Consider the following 24816-nt stretch of genomic DNA (forward strand, 5'->3'; position numbering starts at 1 on the left):
GGGCAGCTGGGAGGAGGTGTTCTTATTCTCCATGGACTTATGAAAGCTGGTGGTTCCTTTTGACATGAGTCTTCAATTTTCCCAGGTAAGAAGTTTTAGATTGTAGTTATTATAGGAATTATAGGACTATTTCTCTCTATACGATTTGTATTTCATATACCTTTGACTATTGGATGTTCTTATAGGCACTTTAGTATTGCCAGTGTAACAGTATAGCTTCCATCCCTCTCCTCGCCGCTACCTGGGCTCGAACCAGGAACACATCAACAACAGCCACCCTCGAAGCAGCGTTACCCATGCAGAGCAAGGGGAACAACTACTCCAAGTCTCAGAGTGAGTGACATTTGAAACGCTATTAGCGCGCACCCCGCTAACTAGCTAGCTATTTCACATCGGTTACACCAGCCTAATCTCGGGAGTTGATAGGCTTGAAGTCATAAACAGCGCAATGCTTGAAGCACAGCGATGAGCTGCTGGCGAAAGTGCTGTTTGAATGAATGCTCGCTCAGTCAGACTGCTCTATCAAATCATAGACTTAATTATAACATAATAACACACAGAAATACGAGCCTTGGGTCATTAATATGGTCGAATCCGGAAACTATCATCTTTCTTTTCCGTATTTTATCTAACGGGTGGCATCCATAAGTCTAAATACTGCTGTTACATTGCACAACTTTCAATGTTATGTCATAATTACGTAAAATTCTGGCAAATTAGTTCGCAATGAGCCAGGCGGCCCAAACTGTTGCATATACCCTGACTCTGCGTGCAATGAACGCAAGAGAAGTGACACAATTTCACCTGGTTAATATTGCCTGCTAACCTGGATTTCTTTTAGCTAAATATGCAGGTTTAAATAATATGTACTTCTGTGTATTGATTTTAAGGAAGGCATTGATGTTTATGGTTAGGTACACGTTGGAGCAACGACAGTCCTTTTTTGCCATTAGTAATGTGTTTTGGGTTCATATTGTCCTGCTTCCAGAGCCAATGACATCAGCCAGATTTCAGGAAGTGATTAAGGATGATTGGCTTCTCCTAATCGATAGCCAAGTCTGGTCCTATCGTTGAACTCTCTCCATAACGTAGAGAGATGTAAAGCTGTCATTAGGTTTTACTGTGTTGAGTAAAGCAGCCATCACCAGAGCTTTTTACTGACTGACATTCACTGACAGCCTGTTACACACACATACACACAGTAGCGCTAATAACGGTGGCGACAGACTCCCACCTTGCTAATATTTCTACTGGCGGGTCTCACACCACAGGTAGATCAGGGCAGACACTGAGGAGGTAGCCATGGTAACAGACCTGAGGGTGTGTGTGTGTGTGTGTGTGTGTGTGTGTGTGTGTGTGTGTGTGTGTGTGTGTGTGTGTGTGTGTTGGTCAGTCTGCATTGCTAAGCAGTCAGATCGCCACTGGGCTTATTTCATTAGTGTCTTTAAGCTGCTTTGGACTTCTTGACTCCAGACTAGAGTTGTCCTTCGTCAGGACTTGGGTTCCCTCTCAGCCTCTTGCGGTACAGCCTTATGATAGCAGGTTCACTTTAAAGGCACACTCCTTTATTCCTTGCAGTCCCACCACTTGGTTTGCTAGAAACCTGAAACCTCCAAAATTCCACAAAAGCAGTGCTAGTAGGAATACGACCAATATCAAAAAGATGCATTATTGTTCAGTTGCGCGTGTCATCCCAGGCTAGTTGCCATCTCTCAAGACAGCTGTTTTAAAGAAATGTTTTGTTTCTCTTCATGTTGTCTGATTTGTAGTCATGGGATGTCACAAATTATCTCGACACAAACCAAGGCTGCCGTTGCCGGTAATTGCCGGCTTTTGGCCGATAAAGTAAATTGTCCAGTGCTGCATATCATACATCACGATTTCACTCTTCAGCACCGTTCTCACTCCTTGCGCACTCTCTTATGTGCATGCGCCTGCTGCTGAGGAGAGGGAGAGAGAGCGAGAGAGGAGTCTTGGGATACTGTTGATTGCGAAGATGGAGGCCTGAAGTAAAACGAAAGTTAGAGTATGCCTACAGTGAAAAGCCTTCAAGGGTAATGTCCTCCGTATTGGACAAGTTTTAATATTGTAGTGGACAAAGATGAGAAGAACGTTGGTGCACGACCTTATGCAGGCTACTGTGCAACTCGCTATATATGTAGGATGCAAAAAAAAATGTTTGATTTGTAATCATTTGATTTATCATTATATATACAGTACCAGTAAAAAGTTTGGACACATCTACTCATTCAAGTGTTTTTCTTTATTTTAACTATTTTCTATAGTGAAGACAACAAAGCTATGAAATAACACGTGCTTTTTTTGGTTACTACGTGATTCCACATGTGTTATTTCATAGTTTTGACGTCTTCACTATTATTCTACAATGTAGAAAATAGTTTTCAAAAATAAAGGAAAAACCTTGAATGAGGTGTGTCTAGACTTTTTTTATATATACAGTGCATTCAGACAGTATTCAGACGCCTTTACTTTTTCCACAATTTGTTACGTTACAACCTTATTCTAAAAATGATTCAATAGTTTTTTTCCACTTATCAATCTACACACAATACCCCATAATAACAAAGCAAAAACTAGTTTTAGACATTTTTGCACATTTATAAAATTCAAAAAATGTTAATATTACATGTACATAAGTATTCAGACCCCTTACTCAGTTGGCAGTGATTACAGCCTCAAGTCTTCTTGGGTATGACTTTACAAGCTTGGCACACCTGTATCTGGGAAGTTTCTCCATTCTTCTCTGCAGATCCTCTCAAGCTCTGTCAGGTTGGACGGGGAGCGTCGCTGCACAGCTATTTTCAGGTCTCTCCAGAAATGTTAGATCGGGTCCAAGTCCGGGCTCTGGCTGGGCCACTCAAGGACATTCCGATACTTGTCCCAAAGCCACTCCTGTGTTGTCTTGGCTGTGTGCTTAGGGTCGTTGTCCTGTTGGAAGGTGAACCTTCGCCCCAGTCTGAGGTCCTGAGCGCTCTGGAGCAAATTTTCATCAAGTATCTCTCTGTACTTTGCTCTGTTCATCTTTCCCTTGATCATGACTAGTCTCCCAGTCCCTGTCTCTGAAAAACATCCCAACAGCATGATGCTGCATCCACCATGCTTCACCGTAGGGATGGTGCCAGGTTTCCTCCAGAAGTGACGGTTGGCATTCAGGCCAAAGAGTTCAATCTTGGTTTCATCAGACCAGAGAATCTTGTTTCTCATGGTCTGAGAGTACTTTAGGTGCTTTTTGGCAAACTCCAAGTGGGCTGTCGTGTGCATTTTACTGAGGAGTGGCTTCTGTCTGGCCATTCTACCATAACTGCCTGATTGGTGGAGTGCTACAGAGATGGTTGTCCTTCTGGAAGGTTCTCCTATCTCCACAGTGGAACTCTGTGACCAAGGCCCTTCTCCCCCGATTGCTCAGTTTGGCCAGGCAGCCAGCTCTAGGAAGAGCCTTTGTGGTTCTGAACTAATTCCATTAATGAATGATAGAGGCCACTGTGTTCTTGGGGACCTTCAATGCTGCAGACATATTTTGGTACCCTTCCCCAGATCTGTGCCTCCACACAATCCTGTTTCGGGGATCTATGGACACTTCCTTCGACCTCCTGGCTTGGTTTTTGCTTTGACCTTGTATAGACAGGTGTGTGCCTTTCCAAATCATGTCCAATCAATTTAATGTGCTAGTGATGGACTCCAGTCAATTTGTAGAAACATCTCAATGATGATCAATGGAAACAAGATGCACCTGAGCTCAATTTCGAGTCTCACAGAAAAGGGTCTATACATTTTTAAAAACCTGTATTGTCTTTGACATTGTGGTGTATTGTAGTTAGAATAAGGCTGTAACGAAACAAGATTTGGAAAAAGTTAAGGGGTCTGAATACTTTCCGAATGCGCTGTGTATGTGACCGACCGCTTTGATTCAGGCTTATGTAGCAAAAGTTGTTTTTTACATTGGATAAAAGCAGAGACACAACTACAAAATGGTATTTCATACACTGCATTTGAGGAGCAGCAATAGGAAAGTAATTCTGCTTTGAAAGTTGATCAACTTGTAACCTCACTTTTGAGAAATGGCATTTGAGTGTTTTGGTACAAACTGGAAAGCTCTTCTTTGTCTACACCCATTCAGCATCATTCACATCCTCTTAAGCTTTAGCCCGACCCATCTCTTTAAGGGTTGATCCAAGCGTTTTGTACTAACAGCAGTCAAGCAGTCAACCCAAGCTAACTGGCTAACTTGCTAGCTACTTCCAGACACAAATGAGAGAACACCTCACTGAACATTACTCGCCCTAGCAGCGCTGTTTAGGCAGTGTTTTATGTTATACAGAACGTTGGTGACTGCAACTGTGCTGTCAGAATGTCCGTTTGTAAATTCAGAGCGTTTCGCTCTGGGAGCGTTCAGAGCGCACACTGGACGCTCTGGCCGATGAGTATGGTTGATCCGTGCGTTCTGAACTCACACCGGCAGTCAAGCACCCAAGCTAACTGGCTAACATTGGCTAGCTTGCTAGCTACTTCCAGACACAAATGAAAGAACACATTTTTTTACATTTACATTTTAGTCATTTAGCAGACGCTCTTATCCAGAGCGACTTACAGTAGAGTGCATACATTTTATTACATTTTACATACTGATACAAGGATATCCCTACCGGCCAAACCCTCCCTAACCCGGACCTGGACGACGCTATGCCAATTGTGCGTCGCCCCACGGACCTCCCGGCTGCGACAGAGCCTGGGCGCGAACCCAGCCCAGCCTGGGCGCGAACCCAGAGACTCTGGTGGCGCAGCTAACACTGTGATGCAGTGCCCTAGACCACTGCGCCACCCGGGAGACAATATGCGGAACACCCCACTCTGACCATTTTATGCGCCCTACCAGAGCTGGTTAGGTTGTTTTCATGTTATCCAGAGCGTTGATGACTGTGACTGTGCTGCTGGCAACAATTTAATTACGCTTTTTTGCCGACGTTTACTGACACCGGCCGTATTCAATGGGTTTTGAGCGTTCGTAAATTCATCAGTTATTCTGCGCTCCGTCACACTCAGATGAGAGTGCTCTGAAATCGGGAGTAGATGGCCAGGCTGAATTTACGAACACACCCGAGTGGGCTCCCGAGTGGCTCAGTGATCTAAGGCACTGCATCTCAGTGCAAGAGGCGCACTACAGTACCTGGTTTGATTCCAGGCTGTATCACATCCGGCCGTGATTGGGAGTCCCAGAGGGCGGCGCACAATCGGCCCAGCGTCGTCCGGGTTTGGCTGGGGTAGGCCGTCATTGTAAATAAGAATTTGTTCTTAACTGACATGCCTAGTTATATAAAGGTTAAATGAAACATTTAAAAATAAGTGGTTACTTGCATAGTGGAGTCTTTTGTTAAGACATGTAGCTAGCTAGGTAAACAATGAACCATAATCCCAACTCATGATGTTACTACCTTGCATGAATCTGCAGCTAGCTAACATTAGGCTATAAATAGTCAAGCAAACGGCCCTGACATACGAATAATAAGATCATACACGCGATGTTAGCTAGTGAGCCAGCCAGCTAACGGTAGGTAGCTAACTAACAGTACACTTTAACTTGAAATGAAACCGACACTGTCAAAATTAGAAATGTGTAATGTCTGAAACTGTAGCTAGCTAGACTATCTTGTGCATCATGTTTGGATGCTTCTCCCTGTCACGGATGCCATCATTGCCCTTAGTTTGAAGATATAATCCAGAGACCGGTGTTTTCTCCTTAGCTATCATCATCTAATTTCACTGACTTCAAAACTCGGTCCTCCAGAAAGTGGAGAGCAACGCGTATGCCGTTCTACTAAGAATATATATATATATTTTAAAAGCCACATTTGACAGGATTACCTACACGTACTAACCAGTTCAAATAGACAGAAGCGTGCTACGGTATATGGCCAATCCGAACACATCTTTTGGCATGTCCAGCCCACTCATTATCTCAGCCAATCATGGCTAGCAGGAAGGTTGCTTCCTTTTTCTGTAGCTAAACCAACTAGGCTCGTAATTGAACAATTTTATTAGTATTTACAGATGGCATACATGTTTGTTATTTAGGCAAATGGAAGTTCACAAGTTCTAGAAGACTTTTCTGCCAAAAACGGGTATGCGACCCATTTCCGGAAACTAGGCGTATGTCGCGGGTCACTACTTCACACAAGAGCCATTTGAACGTGTAGTTATTGTTATTATTGTAGCCCCATGTATTAATCTAAACCAGTTCTTTAAATATGCAAAACGAGTTTCATTCTGAGACATTTTCATTGACATAACGTTCGATCTGTCTTTTTAATTGTGTGCTCAGTGTTTAGTAGGCATGTTGTAAAATAAATATCATGAACCTATTGCTGTCATTTGTTGGGTAAGGTAGACACTAGTCTTTCTTGGTGCTTGCTGCACTATATAGCCTGTTAACTTTTGTTAAGGTTTAAACCAGTTTTGCAAATGTTTTGTTTAATTCCAGTGAATGAAAGTTCCAAATGTAATGTTGTGTTTTCCACAATATCCTGCTCTATTTTCCCTATGAACAATCCCTTGACATTTGATATTACCCTAATAAAGTTTAGAATCTTTTGTGAAGGTGTGGCGTGGCTATTAGCTTTTGATCACATAGTCCTATGATTTGAAGGCGGTGCGCACCGACGCTCCCAACTGACTGCAAGTTGAGCTTAAGGAAGAATGTTTTAGGCCTACCAAAGTTAGTCCTATAATCTAAGAATTGAATGCTTATCTTTATGAAAAATATTCGGATAGAAAATGAACGAATTATACTCCTATATCAAGTGTTGCACGGTATACTATAACTTTGATACGAGAACATGTCAAAATGGTTTGGTGCTAGAATTTGTTACTTTCGGTACTTTTGTCAAATGTATTTCACGTCAAATATGGATTGCGAGGATCGAGTCTGTTGTAATTTGTCTGAATTTTCTCAAGGGGGCTGGCCAGGCTGCGCTCGCACATGCAGCTGCCAGCGCAAACCACTTAAGAGGCAAGCAAGAAGAGAGAGAAAATACTGAAAGCATTGACACAGACAGAAGGGGAAACCTTACTTTTAAATATCTTTGGCATGGCTTCTTCTAACGAAAACATCATACCTCCACACCCACAGTTTGTTGACATAAATGGCTCCAAAAGCGAACTATTGGAAACATTGATTACAGAGCAGATGATGAGGGCCAGCCCACTGAAGCAACTAAACAAAAGGTGTTAGTTACAAAGCAGTGCAGTGCAAGGGAGGTTTAGTTACAAAACGGCAACAACAAAAAAATGTTACCCATTACCTTTACATTGTAACGTTGTCGTTATTCTACTAAATATGAATAATTGTGTGATAAATGACATTAACATATATTCAGCATGACATTCATGTGAGCATTATGATAGGATTACACAACCCAAAAGTCATGTGAAACGCACTCAACTTGACAGCAATATATTTAGACTACTTTGCGTTTGTCTGGGCTTCCTAGCAGTAGCCAGTAGACGCTAGACATCCAGCTGCCATGGGTAACCTGGAAAGTGAAATGCACTCAGGGAATTGTAGTATGCTGTGTAAATTCCATTGTATTTCTGTGACGTGTAGACTATTGCGACAAGCTTCAGAAAGGAGCTGGAAAGGGTTCTTGGTTTTGGTACTAAACTGTTAATTGAATACATAAAATGATTTAGCTGTAATGAATATTTATTAATTCAGTGCCTTCAGAATGTTTTCACACCCCTAACTTTTTACACATTCTGTTGTTTTACAGACAGAATTTAAAATGGATTAAATTGGAGCCTCTCGAGTGGCATAGCGGTCTAAGGCACTGCATCGCAGTGCTTAAGGCGTCACTACAGCCCCAAGTTCGATCCCAGGCTGTGTCACAGCCGGCTGTGACGGAGAGACCAATGAGGCTGTGCACAATTGGCCCAGCGTCGTCCGGGTTAGGGGAGGGTTTTCCCGGCCGGGATTTCCTTGTCCCATCGCGCTCTAGCAACTCCTTGTGGTGGACCGGACCCCTGCAAGCTGACTCCGGTCGCCAATTGGACGGTGTTTCCTCCGACACATTGGTGCGGCTGGCTTCCGGGTTAAGCGAGCAGTGTGTCAAGAAGCAGTCATATTTCGGAGGACGCAAGGCTCTCGACCTTCGCCGCTCCCGAGTCCGTAGGGGAGTTGCAGCGATGGGACACGACTGTAACAACCAATTGGATGTCACAAAATTTAAAATTGATTCAATTTACATTTCTTTGTCACAATAGCCCATAATGTCAGTGGAATTACGTTTTTTGAAACTTTTACAAATTAATAAAAACTCAAAGGCTGAAATGTCTTCAGTCAATAAGTATTCAACCTCTTTGTTATGGCGAGCCTAAATAAGTTCAGAAGTAAAAATTTGCTTAAGTCACAAGTTGCATAATAGTTTTAAACATTATTTTTGAATGACTACCTTATCTAAGTACCCCACATATACAATTTTCTGTAAGGTCTCCCAGTTGAGCACGGGATTTCAAACACAAAAAACTGTTTTACAAAATATGGCAGCCGATACTGGATAAATGGTCTAGTCCCGCTTCATAACTGGGCTGACGATCTGCTGCTACTCTGTGCTGTACTACACTCAATATTTATTTTTGGCTTAACTACACTGCTTGTAATGACTATATGCTGTCTTCTTATACATGTACCACCTAATAGGATTTTGTTTTATTTTGTGTATGTGTGAGTTAACTTTTGTTTTGTCCTCTAAACTGGCCATCCCATCCAACAGTACAATGAATGTCATTGTTTGTATTGCTGTCTTTTTTACTTTATTTTTATTGGAAAATAATAAACATATTATAAAAATAAAAAAACTGAGGATGGATCAACAACATTGTAGTTACTCCACACTCCTAACCTAATTGACAGAGTGAAAAGAAGGAAGCCTGTACAGAATACAAATATTCCAAAACATGCATCCTGTTATCAATAAGGCACTAAATTAATACTGCAAAAATTGTGGCAATGCAATTAACTTTTTCTATTGAATACAAAGTTACGTTTGGGGCAAATCCAATACAACACATTACTAAGTACCATTCTCCATATTTTCAAGCGTAGTGGTGGCTGTGTCATGTTATGGGTATGCTTGTAATCGTTAAGGACTGGAGAGTTTTTCAGGATACAACAACAATCGAAATGAGGCTAAGCAGAGGAAACATCTTAGAGGAAAACCTATTTTCTCAGGTGTGTGGCTTTCCAAGTCATGTCCAATCAATTGAATTTACCACAGGTGGACTCCAATCAAGTTGTAGAATCATCTCAAGGATGACCAATGGAAACAGGATGCACCTGAGCTCAATTTTCGAGTCTCATAGCAAAGGGTCTGAATAGTTATGGAAATAAGGTGTTTCTGTTTTTTATTTTTAATACATTTTTAAAAAATATCTAAAAACCTGTTTTCACTTTGTCATTATGGGGTATTGTATGTAGATTGATGAGGATTTTGTTTTAATTTAATCAATTTTAGAATAAGGCTGTAACTAACAAAATGTGGGAAAGTCAAGGAGTCTGAATACTTTACGAATGCACTGTATATCTGACTATAAAAAAATGCATCTCTGTGTCATGCCGCCGGCATATCTCTAATTCTCTCTCTCTCTCTGAGGCTTAAGCTTTTCTTGCTTTTTTACAAATGTAAAAAAATATATTAATACCTTTAAAGTGGATGCCTAAGCCTATAGGCCTAGGCATGCAATGCCCTGATGCATTTAGTGCTCAAATCTCCGACAGCTGAACCGTGAGGTGGACAATTATTGTTTTAGAATATTAAAAACCAATAAAACTTGGCTATAAAGTTTTGCGTATGCTACACATCGAAACACAAGGAATAGTGTTTTAGTAATTTGTTACAGGCTGTTTTTAAGGACATGTAAATGTGTCTCTTTTGGCCAATATCCCTCATTTTTTGATGGGGCTAGCTCTGCATGGGTGGACGCCCTAATCGGATACGCACCCAATGCATATGGATGGCCTGTAAATTTCTCAGATGTCTGATAAATTGTCTGATAAATCTTCCCAGTCACTTGTCTGTGAAAAATTTTCCGAACTGAAACACTGACAGGGAGACACACACACCATCTCTTCTGAACCTAGCCAAGGGAGCAAATGTATACACTCCCTCCCCAGGGCCCGGATTAATGCAGGGGCTCACCGGGGCTGAGGCCCAGGGGCCCAACAGGTAGCAAAAACAAACAAACCAAAAAAAATAATACATGAAATACAGTATATGTAGTATATATCTTACACATTTTTACCGCAACCACCACCAACAGGAGGATTCAGGAGCCCTCTCTCAATGAGTGTAGACAGCCGCCTGCTGCCGCTCTGCTAATCATCAGATTGGGGGAGGAGAGGAGGTAGGGGGCCCAAGTGGGTAACTGGGGGCCATGCCTTGAATGGGTAACTGATTAATAAAAAATGATCTGCATTTTAAGAAAATGGGACTGACCAACTGTGTGAGTCAAGGGCCCAATGCCATAAGGGGCACGAGGCCCAAAAAAGTAATTTTTTATTATAATTTTATCCAACCAAAGGAGCCCTCTTTCAATGTTCAAATACACCAGAGAGCAAAATTTAGCCACAGAGCATCAGTAGTTACAAAACATAACTGGATAAAATTTTATCACAAGCCATGCAGGTAACTGCCAAAATAAAGTGTCTTTTAAAAGGGTGTTAGGCCACCATGAGCTGCCAGAACAGCTTCAATGCGCCTTGGCATAGATTATACAAGTGGACCTAAACCATGCCAGGAAAGTGCACCCCACACATCATAACATAAACGTTGTATCCCTCATTTACTCAAGTGTTTAGTTTGGCAGTGACCGGTTGCCTCCAGTCAGGAAGGCCGCAATTTGGGGAGCATGTGCGCCAAATATACAGCTTGTTCTATTGTGGCCATAGACCTATAATCCATAGAAGGGATTTGGAACCTCTGCTCTTACCCTGGCAATATGAGTGTTAAGCTCATGGGTACGCTAGCAATGGCTACCTGTCCTGACTTGAGTGGGAACTGTCATCTATGGGTTATATTTCTATAGTTAGTTGCGGCTGTTTATTTGCCCTTTTCAAATTTCAAAATACAATTGTGGTAAAAATGTCAAGATTGGAAAGCAAATGCCTACCGCTGAAAAGAGAAGACTAATCTGTCTGTAGAACCAATTTTTTAAATAAATTCTCAACAACTCCCAATTTTTTTTGCCAACAGCAGCACTTTTATTCCCAAAACAAAGCCCCAGGGCCTATGTTTTCTTAATCCGGCCTTGTCCCTCCCTGTGTCCTACATGACAGATGGTTGTGTGAATAAATGTTTTACTGACTCTCTGTCCCAAATGGCACCTTGTTCCCTATATAGTGCACTCCTTTTGACCAAGGCCCAAAGGGCTCTGGTCTAAACGAGTGCACTATGTAAGGAATAGAGTGCCATTTGGGACACGGCCTGGCTCTTTTCAACAGTTATCAGACAAACTGTTCCTGTCACACACCATGTTTGTTTGAACACGAAAAGCTTTTTGATGCGAGCAACTCGCACACACACACCAACACCCCGTTTGATTCCATAATCTGTCTTCCGTTCGCTCATCATGTGCATGTTTCTATGACAACGTCATATCCCTGCCTCGTAGTTTTATCTTGAGTATTTGTGTGTGTTTAAATATACACACACACACACACACACACACACACACTCCCTCACACGCAAGCTGCCTCTGTGACACACACTCACGCACCAGTAATCATACTCTGGCACATACATTTCCTGTTGATGCAGGTTTTGCAGTAGGTTGAACGTCGCTCCTACACACTCTCCTAGAGATTATTCACTGTTCTCCATATCTCTCTCTGATCTGGACATCTGACTCTGAGAACCTTTGCAGGACTGATCAGCTGGACTGATATCTATTCTCTTCCATGTCATTTCATAAACTACTGTAATGTAATACACCAGGAGGCCAAGCCAGTGGCTATCTGAATAGAGCGGCTATCTACAAGCCAGCGCTGCACTATCAGATGTAGATGAAGAGCACAGTATGTCCTCTTCATCTCTGCTGCCCCGCCTTACCCTAGAAGATGATATCTAGCTATAGCTACACTGCATGGGATTATTCAGACCAGCTTTCTCCTAGGCCTTCTCTTTTCTCCTGGGCTGGAACAGGCATGGCTCTATCTCTGTAAGATACTGGAGATCCAGCTGTTCAGAGAACATGTATCACATGGCGGTGCAGAGGCACCCACGGCCCTTAAAGCCAGGAGATGCCATCACTCCGATAAACCAACTATCCATCTTTCAGTGTGCACTTCCTATCTACCCTTTGTGTCCTCAGAATGGATCGCTCTCTCCTCTCCTTCTCTTCCTATTTGTGCTCAGCGGTCCTGCAGTCAGTGGCTCCCCATCGCGTCTCTGACTCAATTTTCAGCCAGTGACTCTCGGCTGGTGGGCTGGCTCCGTCTTAGCCACTCAGAAGCCATTAGTGCAGGGGTCTAAATTGGTCTGACGCACGGAGGGTGATCCAGCTCTCCTGCTGCTGCAGACAGACATGATTGGTTGTGTCCCAAATGGCACCATATTCCCTACTTAGTGCACAACTTCTGACTAGAGCCATGTGGGACCTTTTCAAAAGTAGTGCATTATAAAGGGAATAGGGATGCAGCCATGCTCTTTCCTCCCTCTCAGCCATGGGAATATGGCATAAGCGCCGCTAGACGGCAGGGAGGGAGGTACTGGGTAGAATGAAACTGTTGATGTCAAAGGTGAAATGGCAAGTAGACAAGCAGTGGGGTGGGAGGGAGGGAGTCGAATGGGAAATAGCAAGTAGACCAGCATCAGGCTGGCAGCCCCATGCGGATGCAGATATCATGCGTCTCTCTCTCTCTCTTTCTCTCCCCTTATCTCTCTCCCCCCCTCTGAAGGAGTGATGTCTTCTCTCCCTCGCTGTGAGGAAATTGGTTCGGACATGAGTTGTTCTGTGAGTCAAAAGGACAGTGTGAGTCCCTCTGCAGTTGGAACGGTATGGTGTGTTGTTGCTGCTAGTACTCAGCTGACACTCTGGAAGCCCATGTGGTTTGGAGCTAGTAGAGTGGTAGACCAATACCATATGTTCTATTTTATTCTATGGGTGCACAGATGTTTATGGTGATTTTTTTGAAATATAATCTTTATTTCCCTTTCAAGTCAGTTAAGAACTAATTCTTATTTACAATGACGGCCTACCAGGGAACAGCTTGTAATAAGTTATGTTTAGTTTGTTTAGGGGCACAACAACAGATTTTTACCTTGTCAGCTCAGAGAATTGATCCAGCAACCTTTCGGTTACTTGCCCAATGCCTTAATCACTAGGCTACCTGCCTCCCCTAGGGCTGTTACGGTGACTGTATGATAATCATGGTAATTAGGCTTCTCCAATTAGGCTTCTCCAAGCTCTGATGCTGCTGATGGTCATTTGTAGCCTACCAATCTTGCTAACTGCCTCGTACTCAGTACTCTATTGTCCATGTAATCACTCTGACATCAATGCAAATGTAATCGAAAATCTAATCAAACACTACATGAGAGCCCATGAGTTTATCTGTTTCGAGACAGGTGTATGATAATGGTCCATTCTAAATCAAACACATTTCACACATTATTTAGTATATGTAAAGACAATATTAAATCAAGAATAGTCTAATGGGTGACAATATTAATATCATTCACTATCACTTGTGAATTATATATCTGCTGCTGAGAAATTCTAGGCATTATCAAGTGCTTGTCAAATTGGGAATGAGAGACTGATGAAGTGTGTACAGCTTGCGCAAAAAAACTCATCTCTTTTAATGTGACTTTTTTCAAATCATCATTAGTCGCATCATGCAGCCTTACAATGTATTAAAAATCGAAACATATAGCCTATCATTTATCACAACTAAAGTTACATAAATAATTAAGCATATAGGAGTATCTCTGTTAACCTTTCAACACAGAATAGCCGCATGTGCGCACTCCCCCAAATCGTTTGTAGAACATATCCTTTCTATTTTATTCAGCTATGTTCAATTGTATTCTTCATACTATAAAATACTATAAAATAATTCCACGGAATTCTAAGCAAATCTTGTCTGCTAAATGAACTAGTGTAGCCCACTGCCGTATGGCATAGCCAGATCAGCACCTAACATAAGGACAGCTCATGCTATTCTGTTCATCTGAAACAGACTACATTTTCTTCATGTCATGTTTCTTTTGACCTGTCTAAAATAAATAATGGATTTATTGTTATTTTTGTCGGCTATATTACATGGATTTATTAGACTTGTCCAAATGTAGATGTTCCAAAGGTCTGCGTCAGTGGCTTGTAGGCTGTGTGTGGAAGCAAGGAGATGCTAAATTATGTTTATGTTAATTAATGGTCAATTACCGTGAGACTGGGAGTTATTTGCATGACAATCACAAGCTGACAAAATGTCATGACCGCCACAGAGCCCTAACCACCACCACGTCCTTTTGTCTGGTGTATTGATGATTGTGAGTTCTCGAATTTATATGATTGTTTTCAGGCCAATGGCACATGTTTAGATGAGTGACCATACTTCAGCTGCTAGAACAGGATTTGATGCCTTTACAATAACCTAGGTTCCTTGATATTCTGAGCATAGTTAGCTAGAGATTGGTGGTTTACAAAGTGGGAGTGAACGATAGCATGAGGTAATCCAGCCACGGAAGGGACTTCACTTCCCCACTCCGTCTGCTCTTCCTCTCTTTCTCTCTCTCTCTCGTTCTCTCTGTCACTCACTCCCTGCGAGGCAGGCATAATATGTTGCTGTTTTGCATAGCAGAGTGCTGCAGTGCTGTCTGGTCCCTAGCCAGAGACTCCAGACAGTCTGTATGGAGCTAGATACCATCTCAGCCACGCAGGCATCACAATGGGTATCCCTCAACATGACACAACCACCCTGCCGCCTGCCTGCCCCTGTGTTCCCTGTGTACTGCCGCTACGGACCTAGTGGTGCCCCCGGCTTCCTCTCTGGCTCCCTCGCTATGGCCGCTGCTAGGCTGCCCTGCTCTCACCCACCGTCACTTTCTATTTACCACCCAATGGAAACCATTGATTCTAGTAACAAACTTTCCCTTTTACTTCTAGTAGCCTTGTTCTTTTGGTTATGTAAACCCTGATTTGCTTTAAACCAGATGACCACTGTGTTGGCATAAGAATGGACATTTAGCAAAAAAAAATCTAATTTACTGCAGTAAGACAAAGGTGAAACATCAGGGTAATTCTTGCATACAGTTTTCCCCCAAAGTGAAACATCAGGTCATGAAATGTTTCACCTAAAAGTCGTCTCTTGTGTCTTGCTTCTTCTGTCTCTTATAAAATACATCAGATTCTCTCTTCATAGGCCCTGTGTGTTAATAGTTAGTCATCTCTCTCGTCTCTAGGCCCAGGACCTGATTGTGATCGAGGAGGTGATCAGGATGATGCTGGAGATCATCAACTCGTGTCTGTCGAACTCTCTACACCACAACCCCAACCTGGTCTACGCCCTGCTCTACAAGAGAGAGCTCTTCGAACAGTTCAGAACACACCCCTCCTTCCGGGACATCGTGCAGAACCTCGACACGGTGAGACAGAGAGAGAGGCATGCGATCAAGTGCTCGCATGCACATACAGACGGACACTGCTCATGCACACGCACGCGCCCCCATTCCAATGAATTAAAATTCAAACATGAATCCAAGACTCTACATAGAAAAACAACGGGCAATTTACAATTCATGAACAGGATTTCGAAAGCGTACGACTTCAGTAGTTTTGTGAATACGCTTTGTACGTTTTGGTGTGAGGGCTGGTCACTATTGAAGTGTCAGATGAGAAGAAACCAGCACAGTACAACTCGATACAAGTTTCTGAATTGTATTGATGAATAAAATAAGTCCACTCTCTGTACCCTCGTTGGGCTGATAGTAAAATATGAATTAAGAACATGATTATGTTGTTGAGAGCTACTCTAGCTGTCATTCAGTCTTCCAACAAGTGTCTCGAAACAGTAAAGACAGATGGCAGTCTAATCTTCACTACTCCTTTCAATGCAACCCAGCCCTGCTGCTTCTGATGCTTGTGTGTGCTGCATCATGTTTGAGAGGTCTGTCTGGGATTGAAGCCAGGTTTCCATCCAATTGGTGACAGATTTTCATGTGAATATAAAGAAAATCTGCATTTTCCCCACAAGAGATGTGTGGCTGAGATGGACTTGTTGCAGATAAAAGGCTATGTGTGATGACGTAGGGCAAATAAAATACCTTTTTGAGGTTAAATTCCCATTAAACAAATAGAAAATACAAATTCAATTGGTTTCCATCGCATTTTGAACTCTACTGATAGTTTTCTCACAACAAATGTTGCGTTACATCGCGAGTGTGCCCGCTCTGGTATTGGCACGTGCACTAACAGCGCTATCTGCATGCTGTTGGCTCTGAGAGCTGTTGGCTGGAGCACACGTATAGCCTACATGATGAAATTATTATTATTATGATTTAAAAAACTAGATTTTTATTTGTCAAACGGCAGCCAATCCCCGGCCATCGTGTCACCAGAATAAGACTCTAGATATTTATTGGAAAGGAGCATCGAGCTCATCACCTTGCACTTTCACCACCCTGTGAAGTTCATCATTTATTTCATCTGTAGCCTAATAAACTGCATGCTTTCGCCGAGTCGTAGTGGGAGGACCACGCAACATGTCATCGCGTCACTCCAAGTTGACTTCAGTATGACTTTTATTGAAGTATGACTTTTAATTATGACTTTTACTCAATTCTACTTTTATTTATGAGAGGTTTTGACATGCTGAATGCACCGAGCAAGTCTGTTTAAACTACTGGCACACAGCTCGGACACCCATGCATACCCCACAAGACATGCCACCAGAGGTCTCTTCACAGTCCCCAAGTCCAGAACAGACTATGGGAGGCACTCAGTACTACATAGAGCCATGACTACATCGAACTCTATTCCACATCAAGTAACTGACGCAAGCAGTAAAATTAGATTTAAAAAACAGATTAAAAAAACACCTTATGGAACAGCGGGGACTGTGAAGCAACAAAAACATTGGCACAGACACACACACACATACGATAACATACGCACTATACATACACATGGATTTAGTCATGTAGATATGTGGTAGTGGTGGAGTAGGGGCCTGAGGGCACACAGTGTGTTGTGAAATCTGTGAATGTATTGTAATGTTTTTAAAATTGTATAAACTGCCTTAATTTTGCTGGACCCCAGGAAGAGTAACTGCTGCTTTGGCAGCTTCTAATGGGTATCCATAATAAATACAAAAAATATGATGGTTATTAAATCAATATTTGCGCATAAAATATTTTCCACCAACATTCCGTAATAATCATTTATTTTACCGACACAAAAAGATCCCACCTTTTCTAGCGTATTTGGTTTTGTCGACGTTTGGGACGTTTACCGGGACATGTTCTGTTTCCATCAGGCCAGTCATATCTTTTTTTAATCTGACAAAAGCTTTGATAGAAACCTGGTTAGTTATAGGCCTGTACAACAAGTTAGGATCGGCTATCGTTTGTCCCATCTCTCATTGAATTGGACCCACTTCACAGTAGTAAATAGATTCAATCTGAAGCGCAGTTTAACAGTAGAGCATGGTTCATCGTTTCCATTGACGTTTATAGGCTGTGTCTGAATACTGTACTTTCTCGAGGAGACTATTTCATTTATAAACACAATAAATATATCTGCCATTGCATAATAAATTCTTCGCCTTTCTGGCCATAAAGAGTTCATATTCACCAAGTAGCCATACGAGAAATTACCATGCGTGTCTCATTTAATTGGGCCTATTAGATAGGCCATTATAATTAGTTTTTGCTCTATACATCTGAAAGGGAACTATTGTTATAACACAGGCCTACAATCGAATTTGACAGGGGAACAGACAGTTGATCTTTTGCATTGAATGTGTGTAGGCTACCAGTGCAAGTAGGTCTACTGGAGCTTTATTTTTAATAGACAATGTTTCAGAATTTGCGGCAGTGCAGCATATTTAGGTTCAGGAAAAAGTCAATGCAAAACATTATTCGATGCAAACGATCTGTTTTCAAGTCTAAAACAATTTGTTATTGTTTTTGTGTTTCCGGAACGATCAGATACAGCAAATGTCACTGCAAAAGAAAACATTCTGCCACCTCCAAGACGTTTTGATCAAGTTCGCCATTGCTATTTCCTTTAGATACTGTCTTGGCCTAATTCCAATGCTTCCAAAGTTTACAGCAAAGAAGGGTGTTATTGTCACCATAAAAGGTGAAGGATGGGCTTTTTCACGCGTGCACAGTTAGTTTTACAACACGTCTAATTCATAATGGGAGACATGCGTACGTATGGCTTGCACCAAATTTTTGTAAAATTTACACAACGGTTATAAATGAAGCCTCGGGTCTCGGCTGGTCTCAGGAAGAAATGACAAGTCCTCATTGATTGAGTCAAGTAAAAATGGATCCGAGACCGAGACACTCAATATGTGGTCTACTACAACGCTGCCTAAGGGGGTGATGGTGGGGGGGGGGGGACGTCTGTTGCAATGGTAGACTAGTGTGAAGAACCAAAGAACAGGATTAAATGAATTAGGATCTAGATGATAATTCAATCAGATCAACATATGTTATTCATGTACAAATGTACAGAGACGAGACTCATTGACGTGTTAGTGGTGACACCGAAAAGCACATGAAAAAGACTGGAAAATAACAGTTCAACTGAAAGGTTCCTCGAGCTAACATGCACACACACACACAAATCCTTTTTCTGACGTGTGTAACTGTCCCCCAGGTGATAGGTTTCTTCAGCCAGCGTCTTGAGGCAGCAGGGACAGACTTGTCAGTAGAGAGGGTTCAGGAGGTCATCATGAAGGGAGCACAGGCCCTGCCCAAAGACCGCCTCCAGGTAAGTAACACACACACGCTCGCACTCTGACAGACACACACATACACACACAACCTGGCCAAAGACCGCCTCCAGGTAAGTAACACACACACGCTCGCACTCTGACAGACACACACATACACGGCCAAAGACCGCCTCCAGGTAAGAACCCAGACCAACACACAGACGGACGTACGCAGACTCTCTGCTCAAAGAGCGCCTCAAGGTAACACCATAGACACACACACACAGGGTTGGGTAGGTTACTTTCTAAATGTAATCCATTACAGTTACTAGTTACCTGTCCAAAATTGTAATTAGTCATGTCACTTTTCGATTACCCGAACGTAATGTGATTACTTTTGGTAGGAGCGATCAGGGATGGGGATAGGGATTGATGTGGGAATGGAGCTGGGGATGGTGGATAGGATGGGAGATGGGGAGGATGGAAAAGGGGCTGGGAGTTACAAGAAAGGGATGGGCTGGGATGCTGAGAGCTTGTCTGGGACTGGGGAGTTAGGGATGAGGATGAGCTAAGACAAAGACCAGCTCAAATCTTCATTAGCATGAATGTTCCCATCACAGCCATCCTTCCCGCCTGGTAAATATGCTGCTGCAGGTAATGGCATTTCGAGAAGATGCCATCGCTCCGACACTTTGTCTTCTGTCTGTGTCACAAATGGCACCGTGCTGCCTATACAGCGCACTACCTTTGACAGTAGGGTGTCACTACCTTTGAGGAATAGGGTGTCATTTGGGATGCGTAATCCGGGAGAGAAATAGATCAGACAGCAGCACCTCGTTACCTTACCCTCGCCGCGGGATGCCGCCTACCCACAATTCCCCATCCATACAATAATCAAGGAGGAAATATGTATCCTAGGCACGGGGTCCATCTTCAGCGCCCAGACGCCTTAATTGAGTGTTTCGTCGTGTGTTCTATGTTCCGTGTTCTGTCTCGTGTCATTGGAACTGGAAGGCGTTTGTCTCTACTACTACTGTAACTAGCTAGCTAAAGGGATATTCTGTCTGGCGACCAGCCATATGCTCCTCCTATACATCTCAGTACCCTCCGTTTCAGAATTTCTCTGTGAAAAACTCTGCAGTCTCTTCATCTAGGCATAGGTATCTGTCAGAACCTGAGTTTAAATGGTGTTTGTTTTCTTTCAAATACTCTACTGTGTACAGTATTCCGTGTCTGTGGCACCGGATTCCTGTATCAACACCTTCCGTGTGTAGCTCATGAGATCCCCTGCGTTATCCTTTATCTAGGCAAGTATCTCTTCTGTAGTTTAGGTGCGTCTGTCTATGCAAGTTATGGAACTGGTCTGATTGACAGCTCGTGTAGCTTTATTTCTCATCTCTTCTCTAGTGTAATGATGTCATGCCGCACTTGACTGATGCATCCTGACACAATATTACCACTGTGGTGTTGATAATCTAGGTCGATCCTTCCGTCGCTCAACCCTGCCTCAGTCTGCTCTGCCTGAGAGAGACTCATCACTTCCTTGTCTCCCAGTCGCCCTGTCTGTCTGTCTGTCTGTCTGTCTGTCTGTCTGTCTGTCTGTCTGCCTCAGTCTGCTCTGCCTGAGAGAGACTCATCACTTCCTTGTCTCCCAGTCTCCCTGTCTGTCTGTCTGTCTGTCTGTCTGTCTGTCTGCCTCAGTCTGCTCTGCCTGAGAGAGACTCATCACTTCCTTGTCGCCCTGTCTGTCTGTCTGTCTGTCTGTCTGTCTGTCTGTCTCTCTCTGTCTGCGTTCACGCATCTTATTTCCTATATAGTGCCCTTTTTTTTCTTTTTCTTCAAAAGTAGTGTACTATATAGGGAATACGGTGCTATTTTTTTTATTTTTTTTATTTCACCTTTATTTAACCAGGTAGGCAAATTGAGAACACGTTCTCATTTACAATTGCGACCTGGCCAAGATAAAGCAAAGCAGTTCGACACATACAACAACACATAGTTACACATGGAGTAAAAACAAACATATAGTCAATAATACAGGGGAAAAAAATAAGTCTATATACAATGTGAGCAAGTGAGGTGAGATAAGGGAGGTGAAGGCAAACAGATATATGTATAAATAAATAAAATATAAAAAGGCCATGGAGGCGAAGTGAGTACAACACAGCAAGTAAAATAAAAACTAAAAAAACACTGGAATGGTTGGTTTGCATTGGAAGAAAGTGCAAAGTAGAGACAGAAATAATGGGGTGCAAAGGAGCAAAATAAATTAATAAATAAATACAGTAGGTAAAGAGGTAGTTGTTTGGGCTAAATTGTAGATGGGTTATGTACAGGTGCAGTAATCTATGAGCTGCTCTGACAGCTGGTGCTTAAAGCTAGTGAGGGAGATAGGTGTTTCCAGTTTCAGAGATTTTTGTAGTTCGTTCCAGTCATTGGCAGCAGAGAACTATATCGTGTCCCAAATACGGTGCTATTTGGGACACGATCTTATCTTCCAAATAAAAATGTATAGGCTAATGATTAATGCTGTATGAAATGATCATTAAGTCTTTAAATGCCCTCACAAAGCACTTATATAGAGCATTGCCTAGCTATTTGTTCAATTGAGATGGCATGGTAGCAGGGCTCTGAAGTGCGACTTAATATTTTGCTGTGCGATCAGGAGTTTAATTTTGGGAGCCCTGTGCGATTTAGGGAAAAAATCTTCCACTTAATAATTGTGATGACAAGGCTTCGCTTGTACCATTGTTTGAGTGCCCTTGAGAGAGAAAAAAAGCAATTGCAGATTCGGTAGCGTCATGGTTGCACCATTACTACAGCGACAATGGCTTACTTCAAGCACAACCAGATCTGTCCCATATTACCAGCGCAACATTTTTTTCATTTTCTTATCTTCCTGTAGTACAGGGTTTCCTAAACTCGGCCCCTAGCACTGCACAGCTGATTCAAATAATCAAAGCTTGATGAGTAGGTTATTTGAATCAGCTGTGTAGAGCTAGGCCAACAAAAACGAAACGTGCACCCTAGAGGGCCCCAGGTCTGAGTTTGGGAGACCCTGCTATAGCAGATCGCCGGGACCATTTTACATCCATAATAAACCATGTCGTGGGGCGGTTGTTAACCATTTGTTGAGACTTTGTTCAGTCGTGTTACCTCATTGGCTAGCTATCGAACTTTACCAGTTTATCCAAACATTTGGGGGCACAGAAAGAATGTGAAGAGGGATGGCTTCTTCAGGAGATCACAGCATTGCAATGGCTGAATGACACATCTCTTGCACGTCATCATCACGAAGCGGACCTTTTTAACGAGACAGTAACATTTTCAATGGGAAAATTGTGCTTTTACAACAATGCAGAAACCTAATATTCCACAAATGACTTAGTCATTTCAATGTCTTTACCGGGCTACATATTAGTTTCTAGGGCAAAACATCTGCTTCTGGGGCTCCTAAATTTCATGTGGTGCTCCTAGCTTTTTAAAGTTGAGCGCACCAGTGCTACCAATGACATTTTCTTTATTTAGTGCCTTGCATGGTAGAGTACTAGAACATTGGACAATAGTTGGCAAGGCCTGCATTATGATTCGACTGGCTATCTACATTTACATTTACATTTAAGTCATTTAGCAGACGCTCTTATCCAGAGCGACTTACAAATTGGTGCATTCACCTTATGACATCCAACTGATCATCGAGAGCTTCTGGTCAGCGGGGTGGTGGCACCGGGATCCTCATCTCTCCCAAGTGGTCATTCTCTCTTTCTCCCCTTACCCATCTGTCTATCGCCTCCTTTGAATTCCATGCTGTCACAGTTACCAGCCCTTTCAAGCTTAACATCCTTATCATTTATCGCCCTCCAGGTTCCCTCGGAGAGTTCATCAATGAGCTTGATGCCTTGATAAGCTCCTTTCCTGAGGACGGCTCACCTCTCACAGTTCTGGGTGACTTTAACCTCCCCACGTCTACCTTTGACTCATTCCTCTCTGCCTCCTTCTTTCCACTCCTCTCCTCTTTTGACCTCACCCTCTCACCTTCCCCCCCTACTCACAAGGCAGGCAATACGCTTGACCTCATCTTTACTAGATGCTGTTCTTCCACTAACCTCATTGCAACTCCCCTCCAAGTCTCCGACCACTACCTTGTATCCTTTTCCCTCTCGCTCTCATCCAACACTTCCCACACTGCCCCTACTCGGATGGTATCGCGCCGTCCCAACCTTCGCTCTCTCTCCCCCGCTACTCTCTCCTCTTCCATCCTATCATCTCTTCCCTCTGCCCAAACCTTCTCCAACCTATCTCCTGATTCTGCCTCCTCAACCCTCCTCTCCTCCCTTTCTGCATCCTTTGACTCTCTATGTCCCCTATCCTCCAGGCCGGCTCGGTCCTCCCCTCCCGCTCCGTGGCTCGACGACTCATTGCGAGCTCACAGAACAGGGCTCCGGGCAGCCGAGCGGAAATGGAGGAAAACTCGCCTCCCTGCGGACCTGGCATCCTTTCACTCCCTCCTCTCTACATTTTCCTCTTCTGTCTCTGCTGCTAAAGCCACTTTCTACCACTCTAAATTCCAAGCATCTGCCTCTAACCCTAGGAAGCTCTTTGCCACCTTCTCCTCCCTCCTGAATCCTCCTCCCCCTCCTCCCTCTCTGCAGACGACTTCGTCAACCATTTCGAAAAGAAAGTCGACGACATCCGATCCTCGTTTGCTAAGTCAAACGACACCGCTGGTTCTGCTCACACTGCCCTACCCTGTGCTCTGACCTCTTTCTCCCCTCTCTCTCCAGATGAAATCTTGCGTCTTGTGACGGCCGGCCGCCCAACAACCTGCCCGCTTGACCCTATCCCCTCCTCTCTTCTCCAGACCATTTCCGGAGACCTTCTCCCTTACCTCACCTCGCTCATCAACTCATCCTTGACCGCTGGCTACGTCCCTTCCGTCTTCAAGAGAGCGAGAGTTGCACCCCTTCTGAAAAAACCTACACTCGATCCCTCCGATGTCAACAACTACAGACCAGTATCCCTTCTTTCTTTTCTCTCCAAAACTCTTGAACGTGCCGTCCTTGGCCAGCTCTCCTGCTATCTCTCTCAGAATGACCTTCTTGATCCAAATCAGTCAGGTTTCAAGACTAGTCACTCAACTGAGACTGCTCTTCTCTGTATCACGGAGGCGCTCCGCACTGCTAAAGCTAACTCTCTCTCCTCTGCTCTCATCCTTCTAGACCTATCGGCTGCCTTCGATACTGTGAACCATCAGATCCTCCTCTCCACCCTCTCCGAGTTGGGCATCTCCGGCGCGGCCCACGCTTGGATTGCGTCCTACCTGACAGGTCGCTCCTACCAGGTGGCGTGGCGAGAATCTGTCTCCTCACCACGCGCGCTCACCACAGGTGTCCCCCAGGGCTCTGTTCTAGGCCCTCTCCTATTCTCGCTATACACCAAGTCACTTGGCTCTGTCATAACCTCACATGGTCTCTCCTATCATTGCTATGCAGACGACACACAATTAATCTTCTCCTTTCCCCCTTCTGATGACCAGGTGGCGAATCGCATCTCTGCATGTCTGGCAGACATATCAGTGTGGATGACGGATCACCACCTCAAGTTGAACCTCGGCAAGACGGAGCTGCTCTTCCTCCCGGGGAAGGACTGCCCGTTCCATGATCTCGCCATCACGGTTGACAACTCCATTGTCTCCTCCTCCCAGAGCGCTAAGAAAATTGGCGTGATCCTGGACAACACCCTGTCGTTCTCAACTAACATCAAGGCGGTGGCCCGTTCCTGTAGGTTCATGCTCTACAACATCCGCAGAGTACGACCCTGCCTCACACAGGAAGCGGCGCAGGTCCTAATCCAGGCACTTGTCA

General features: G+C 43.5%; 1 protein-coding gene across 1 annotated transcript in view; it reads left to right on the forward strand.

The window, feature by feature from the left end:
* The window catches only part of LOC129818278 (dymeclin-like), a 149910-nt gene that overhangs the window by 111118 nt on the left and 13976 nt on the right, over window positions 1-24816 (forward strand). Inside the window, exons 15-16 of the mRNA XM_055874023.1 lie at window positions 15471-15653; window positions 18895-19008. Coding sequence (XP_055729998.1) covers window positions 15471-15653; window positions 18895-19008 — 297 coding nt within the window. The remainder of the gene's footprint in view (window positions 1-15470; window positions 15654-18894; window positions 19009-24816) is intronic.

The sequence above is a fragment of the Salvelinus fontinalis genome, chromosome 21 (assembly GCF_029448725.1).
Source record: "Salvelinus fontinalis isolate EN_2023a chromosome 21, ASM2944872v1, whole genome shotgun sequence".
NCBI classification, from domain to species: domain Eukaryota; kingdom Metazoa; phylum Chordata; class Actinopteri; order Salmoniformes; family Salmonidae; genus Salvelinus; species Salvelinus fontinalis.